At 55.5% G+C, this 6972-nt stretch overlaps 1 protein-coding gene and 1 non-coding gene across 2 annotated transcripts; both read right to left on the bottom strand.

Annotated features, from left to right (window-relative positions):
- Nucleotides 1-17: 17 nt before the first annotated feature.
- On the bottom strand, nt 18-2974 carry MVB12A (multivesicular body subunit 12A). Its single transcript, XM_054051942.1, has 9 exons — nt 2735-2974; nt 2556-2651; nt 1992-2082; nt 1695-1821; nt 1478-1612; nt 1269-1351; nt 398-462; nt 272-322; nt 18-156 (listed from the first exon to the last, which is right to left on the bottom strand). The coding sequence occupies exons 1-9, from the start codon at nt 2864-2866 to the stop codon at nt 94-96; spliced, it is 843 nt and encodes a 280-aa protein (XP_053907917.1). The 5' UTR covers nt 2867-2974; the 3' UTR covers nt 18-93.
- A 2162-nt stretch (nt 2975-5136) lies between these two features.
- On the bottom strand, nt 5137-6874 carry LOC104063283 (DSN1 component of MIS12 kinetochore complex). Its single transcript, XR_008447442.1, has 4 exons — nt 6812-6874; nt 6381-6454; nt 6117-6224; nt 5137-5162 (listed from the first exon to the last, which is right to left on the bottom strand). It is a non-coding gene; the product is annotated as a DSN1 component of MIS12 kinetochore complex (transcript).
- Nucleotides 6875-6972: the final 98 nt, after the last annotated feature.

Raw genomic sequence — 6972 nt, 5'->3', positions numbered from 1 at the left:
CAGGCACAGCGGAATTTAATCAAGGAAAGAGGGGAGAGCCCAGCCCAGCCGGGTGTTTGGCTGCAGTTTCGATCCTCTAGGTAGGCTCCACCGCTAACAAACGCTGGGAGGGAGCCGAGCAGCAGCCGTTCTTTCCACTACAAAAGCATAATGGTACTGGAAACAAAACATAATCCAGTCAGGAGTGAGGTACTGGGATGTGGGAAAGTCAGAATGCGACTGCTCTCTGCCCCAAAAGAGGCGCAGGAGCAAAGCCGCTGAGCTCGCTCACCTCTCTCTCGATGTCAGCAAGCGACTTCACAGTCAGGTCTGCAAGGAGAGCCTAGAAAAGAGAAAGTTTTCCGAGTTAGGGATAATCCAGAGGTTGGATTGAGGAGGGGGAAACGGGAAAACTCACGGTGCTGCCAGGACTGAGCCTGCTCTCAAATCTGGGGTGCAGGGTGAAAGGCACACCATCCATGGCTGGAAGGGAAGTGAGAGAGGCGTTAGGGAGAGCAAAGAGTGGAGTAATTAGTCGCTGCCTGAGGGAGCTGAGTGGAAGGGATGGGCCTGAGCTTCGTCAGGAACATCTTTAATTGTTGAACCATTGAGGTTAGAAGAGCCCTTCGAGCTCAACACCTCCAAACCCTGTCCCCAAGTGTCTCCATGTGTTTTGAACCCCTCCAGGGATGGAGACTCCACCACTGCCCTCTGCAGCCGCTTCCAATGCTTGGCAACCCTTTCCATGAAGGAATCTTTCCCAACATCCAACCTAACCACCCCAGCACAACCTAAGGCCATTTCCTCTCATCCCATTGCTTGTTCCTTGGGAGAAGAGCCCAGCACCCACCTCACCACAACCTCCTTTCTGGAGCCACTCAGAGCAATTGAGGTCTCCCCTCAGCTTTCTCCAGGCTAAACAGCTTCAGGTCCCTCAGCCGCTCCCAGAACCCCTGGGCTCCAGACCCTTCCCAGCTCCGTTCCCTTCTCCGGATGCGCTCCAGCCCCTCAATGTCCCTTTTGGAGTGAGGGGCCCAAAATTGAACCCAGGATTTGAGGTGCAGCCCCACCACTGGCGCTTCAACCCAAACAAGGAGTAACTTTCAGGAAGGGAGAAGCCTTGAGGAAAGCCCTCCTCTAAAATTTCCATTCCAGTCTAAAGGGAAAAACTGGGCAGAAATCTGGTGTGTGAGCCCACTTTTTTTGGTTGTAAAGGACCCCTTAAACACGGATGTGCTTGCTTTGTGCCGCTTCCGCCTCTGATTCCTGATGGATAAATGCTTCTTTACCTGAGAGGCCGTAGATGCCAGTGCTGTCATACAAGGATCCAGTCTGAGGTGCACGTTTCAGGCTGCCGTGAGCAGCAGGTACCCTGTAGCAATCACAATTAACTCACAGCTGATAATGAGCCCCGGGGCCAGGGAAACAGAAGCAGGATTTATTCCCACTCCTGGACTATTCCAGGTAGGATAGGGAACACAACTCGGCTCCTACGTACTGCTGGGGTGAGTCAGGAGTGTGGAGCGAGAGCTGCTGCAGGCCAGTGCTGAGCATCTGCGGCTCGGCGAGGGGCTGGGGACCGCGGCACGCAACCGGCCCCTTCTTACACCAGATGGCAAAGCCTCCAATTTCCCTGGGGAAAGAACCCAGAGGGAGTTTGGCGAGAGAGATGGGAGTGGAAGGTGGGAGCAGGGGGTGCGGGCAGGGCCCTCTACCCTATTTTCATGTAGTGCGGGAGGGCTCTGTTCTTGGCACTGAGCTGGATATCGAACACAGCCGTCTCAGCGGCTTCCCGGGGCTGCAGCCTCACGTAGATCCGCTTCTTCCGGGAAACAGCGGTCCCTGTGGAGGGAAAACGGGAGATGGGACCGGGAAACAAGGGGCTGGAAACCAGGGAAAGAAATTCCCGGTTCTGGGGGGGGGGTCACTTCCCACTGTTGAGGTGGCACTTCCCGGTCTCAGGGGGGAGCAATTCCTGGGATAGGGGGATCTTCCTGGAGTCGGGTACTTACGAGGCTCTGGGAACTCGGAAGCGTGGGTGTAGCCGGCAGGTTGGGGGCTCCGGTCGCTCAGCACCTGCACATCGGTGACCACAGGAGCCACCTGGACAGGACAGGGACCTCGGTACCAGGAGAGGACCTTGGGACTGGGATGGGGACCTCAGGACTGGGATGGGGACCTTGGTAGAGGAATGGGACCGTGCTACCAGGATGAAGTCTCGGGACTGGCACCTTGATATCGAGACAGGATCTCAGCACCATGCTGGGAACCTTGGTACCAGGATGGGGCCTCAGTACCAGGACCTCGGTATCAGGACAGAACGTCAGTACCAGGATGGAATCTCAGTATTGGGGTGGGACCTCAGTACTGGTGTAGAGACTCCATAGCAGGACAGGGCCCTTGGTACAGGGATGGAGAAGTTGCTACTGCGATGGGACCTTGGTACCAGGATAGGGCCTCGGTGCTGCAATGGGACCTTGGTACCGGGACAGGGACTCCACAGCTGGATGGGGCCCCATTACCGGATCAGGCCCTTGGTACCGGTCTGGGCCGTGTGCCCCCCTGTTTCCTCGCACCTGGGCTCCACCGGTTCTCACGCACAGGTACCCGCTGCCCTTGTGCCCGAAGCCCTTGCCCAGGCCGGCGGCCGCACCCTCCACAGTAGCGGTGATCTGCGGGCACAGGGAGCGTCAGGCTGCCACTGAACCAGAACCGGATGGCACAACCAGGCGGGAGGGGGCTCTGACACGCTTACCGCAGTCCAGCCGGGGGGGACCGCTGACAGCCCGTTGGCCCAACCCACACCGGTGAGCGGGGCCCCCTCTGCCGCCGCCATGGCTGCCGTTTCCAACCAGGAAGTGGCGGAGCCCAGCCAATGAGCAGCCATTGGGTGGCGATTGGTTTGCACCCTGAGCGACGCGAGCAGCAACCAACACGCAGCGACCGACGGTGTGGAGCGCGTTCAAACATGGAAGCGCGGAGCCCATACCGGGTGCTCATTGCCTTTTATTGCCCGCAGCAGTGCGGCTGCAGCCCCCAACCCCTCAGCCCTCCGGCGGATCCCTCGGCGGGGCGGCGAGTAGTTTGCGCACAGGGGAGTTCTCCAGCTGCCGAAAAGTCCTGGAGGCTGGAGGGGAGGAAAAACACTAGTTAATCTCCATTAACGATCCCGGTGGAGGCTCCCATTCCCCACCACTGAGGGCTTCCCACTCACCGAGCTGCTCGGACAGGTGCCGCAGGTACAGCCTGCTGTCCTCGCTGAAGGCCTGCAGCAGCCGCACTGCCTGCTGGAGCTCATCTAGCTGCAAAACCAAAAGATCATGGAATGGGTTGGAAAGGACCTCAAAGTTCACCCAGTTCCACCCCCTGCCATGGGGAGGGACACCTTTCACTGGATCAGGTTGCTTGAACACCTCCAGGTACCGGACAGCCACCACTGCTCTGGGCAACCTGGGCCTCCCCACCCTCAGAGATCATCTCATCTCATCTCATCTCATCTCATCTCATCTCATCTCATCTCATCTCATCTCATCTCATCTCATCTCATCTCATCTCATCTCATCTCATCTCATCTCATCTCATCTCATCTCATCTCAATCTCCCCTCTTGCAGCTCAAAACCATTCCCCTCATCCTGTTCCTGCACTCCCTGATCAAGAGTCCCTCCCCAGCTTTCCTGGAGCCCCTTCCATACTGGAAGCTGCTCTAAGGTCTCCCCGCAGCCTTCTCTTCTCGAGGCTGAACAACCCCAACTCTCAGCCTTTCCTTGGATGGGAGATGCTCCAGCCCTCAGATCATCTCCGTGGCCTTCTCTCGACTCATTCCACCATCTCTGTGTCCTTCCTGGGCTGAGAACTCCAGAACTGGAACCCCAGAGTGGAGCAGAGGGGCAGAATCTCCTCCCTCTCCCTGCTGGTCCCACGGCTTTGGATGAAGCCCAGGATACCATTTGCTTTCTGGGCTGCAAGTGCACTTTGCTGACTCCTGTGGAGCTTCTCCTTCCCCAGCACCCCCAGTCCTTCTCCTCAGGGCTGATCCAAATCCATTCTCTGCCCAGCCTCAATTTGGGATTGCCCCAACCCTGGTGCAGAACTTTGCACCTGGCCTTGTTGAACTTCATGAGGTTCGCATGATCCCACCTCCCCACGTCCCTCTGGATGCCATCCCTTCCCTCCAGCGTGTCGACCTAGCTTAGTGCCGTCTGCAACCTTGCTGGGGGTGCCCTCAATCTCACTTTTTGTGTCTCCAACAAAGATGTTAACACTGGTCTGGATGGAAAACCACCAGATCTGCTCTGGGAATGGGATGTTTTTTTGCTTCCACAGCTGCAACCAACTCACCACAAGCTCCATGCAGCTCAAGACCTCCTCCTGGTCATCCAGGATCTGCTGGTAGTTGGGTTTGCTGCTGAGGACTGCGGCCTGCGAGGTCTGCAGGTAACCCAGGGGTGCTGCCTGCCCTCCGTTCTGGCGGCATTCCTCCAGCTGCCTGCAGAACAGAGCACATTTACCCATCAGGATTGGCATCATTCCATGTTCTTTCCAAATACCATGGCAGTAACAATCCCCACCTGGACATCTCTTCAGCACTGGCCTGGTAGTGCAGCAAGAGCTGATCCCAGGATTGGGATTCGGCAGCGAACCTGTGGAACGGGAAGAGAAAGCGGGCCTGTATCCGAGTGTTCCCTGTGCAAAGCTCAGTAACAGTGCAGGAAAAACTCCTCAAAAGCATTAAATATTCCCCAAATCCCCCTGAGGAAAGGGTGTCTGAGCCCGTACCAGTGTCAGGAGCTGCAGCCGGTCTTACCTGGCAATGTATTCCTTAATCTGCGCCACCGATTCATCCAAAGCAGAGTCCAGCAAGATCCTAAAGCAGAGACATGGCATCAGTGGGATACAGGGATACTGATGCACTCCAGACACCACTGCATGGGGCTCTGCTCAGTGCTGATGCACTGCGAAGGCTCTGAATTCCAGAAAATAACTATACCCACAGGGATATCTTTACAGATTTAAGGACTGGGCAGGTTTTAAAAGACCCCCCTTCCCCAAAAATGAAGGTTTATTCTCTAATGGTTGCATTTGGCAATTCCCTACCCATTGGGATCTTCCACACAGCTCTTGAGTGTTCCATCCAGTTTCAGCTTCTGCACGTATCGCTTCAGGTCTTCTGCAACGGAATGCACTGTGGGCAAAGGGAAACCACACTGGGATAAACCCCACAGTAGGACAAAACCCATGCCAGGATAAACTAAACCAGGATAGAACACACTAGGATAAATCCTCACCGGGATAAACGAACACTTGTACCCACTGCCTGTGAAAATACCAAGAAATGAAGCCATTTCCCAGCCTGCAGCCACTGCTCCGATTCCCAGAATCACAAGCTGGTGGGGTGGGAAGGGCCCCTAGTCCCACCTGTGCAGGGTCACCTGCTGCAGCAGGGCACATCCAGGTGGGTTTGGATCCCTCCGGAGAAGGAGACCCCGCACCCTGCCCGGGCAGCCTGGCTCTAGGCTCCCTCATCCGCACAGCAAAGTTTCTCCTCGTGCTCAGGTGGAACTTCCTGGACTCCAGTTTGTGCCCAGCGCCCCTTGTCCTGGTGCTGGGTGCTGAGCAGAGTCCGGCTCCCTCCTTCTGCCCTCAGCCCCTTGGAAATGGATCAGCACAAACAGGATCCTCTCTCCGGCGTAAGCAGCCCCAGCCCTCCTGGCCTTTCCTCCAGAGGGAGATGCTCCAGCCCCTCCTCATCTCTGTGCTCTCCATTGGGCTCTCTCCAGTGATTCTCGGTCCTTCTGGAGCTGGGGAGCCCAGAGCCGGACCCAGACTCCAGCTGGGGCCTCTTTAGAGCCAACAAGACGGGGAGGAGAACCCTTCCTCACCTGTTCCCCACGCAGGGCCCAGGTGGGACTCTGTGCCCACAGGACTCCTTGCTGGAAGGCGTTCCAGTGATTCCATACACCGTTTCTAACAGAATACCTCATCCCTATGCCCAAATTTTACTTCAACATCTCCATGTCTTCTGTCCCAGCAGATGCACCCACCCCTCTGGAAGCAGCTGGATTTGGATGCTGGGGAAAGATCCCTATTTTATATTCGGGATCACCCTTGCATGCTGGATGCACATGGAGCAACTCACCGTTGGCTCTGAATGCCTCAGGGCTAAAGCCATCAGTTTCCTTCAAGATGTGTTCAAACTTCTGCGCAGAAAACTACAGGAAGACAGGAAAGGTCTTGGCAGCCTTTCCTGAGGTGTTGGGAAAGCCAAAGGATCTGTTACAGGAGAACGGATTCCCTCCTGCCCCAGCCCACACTCCACAACTTCATCACACAAATCATTTACATTTAGTGGTAGAAGAAAGACAAGAGGAAAACAATTCCATTTTAAAGGAGTGGCTCATACCTGGAAGCTGGATAACAACAGCATGCAAAGCCTGTCCATCTCTGGCAGATCCAGGTTGATCGATTTGCATAATTCTGAAAAATCAGAAACAAATTGTTTATGAACAGTTAAATTCCCACCAAGCTGCAAAAGGCTGAAATGCTCCCAAAGGACTAAAAGTGAGGAGATGGAAAGAGCAGGGAAAAGAGGGAGAAATTGAGGTTCTAAGAAGGGAAGAACAGGCTTAGGGCTCAATGATGGAAAAAAAAAGGCAGAGACAGCAAAGCACCGGTACTTGGACCTCTGAGATCATGGATATCAGCGGCTCCTAGTCTGGAATAAAGGACTCTGGCTGTGACGAGTGTAAAGATCCTGCCCTGAAACCAGATTACAACTTGCCACCCTAGAGGTTTCTCTTGGAGTGCAACAGAGGGAGGATGTGGAAGACACACCGGTGACGTCTTGGTGCACAGGAGGTAAGGATTTTCGGCGCTTTGTCCCCTTCAGGTTGGAACGGCACCAGGAGCGACGCTTGGATCGAGGAGTGGGGACGAATGGTCTCGGGGAGAAGTTAAAGGAGCTCAGGCTGTGGTCGTTCCTGGAACTACTTCTC

Source organism: Cuculus canorus, chromosome 30 (genome assembly GCF_017976375.1).
Source record: "Cuculus canorus isolate bCucCan1 chromosome 30, bCucCan1.pri, whole genome shotgun sequence".
Classification (NCBI taxonomy): domain Eukaryota; kingdom Metazoa; phylum Chordata; class Aves; order Cuculiformes; family Cuculidae; genus Cuculus; species Cuculus canorus.
Note: the sequence above shows the minus strand (reverse complement) of the source record. Positions and strands in the feature narration are given on the sequence as shown.

Bases quoted from the DNA above. Each gene is read 5' to 3' on its own strand.
- MVB12A (XM_054051942.1), bottom strand. From the start codon at position 2,866: ATGGCTGCTCATTGGCTGGGCTCCGCCACTTCCTGGTTGGAAACGGCA. The intron at 1,613-1,694 runs GTAGAGGGCCCT...TTCTTTCCCCAG, and splicing joins CCGCACTACATGAAAATAGG to GGAAATTGGAGGCTTTGCCA. The intron at 157-271 runs GTGAGCGAGCTC...TTTTGTTTCCAG, and splicing joins TTGCTGACATCGAGAGAGAG to TACCATTATGCTTTTGTAGT.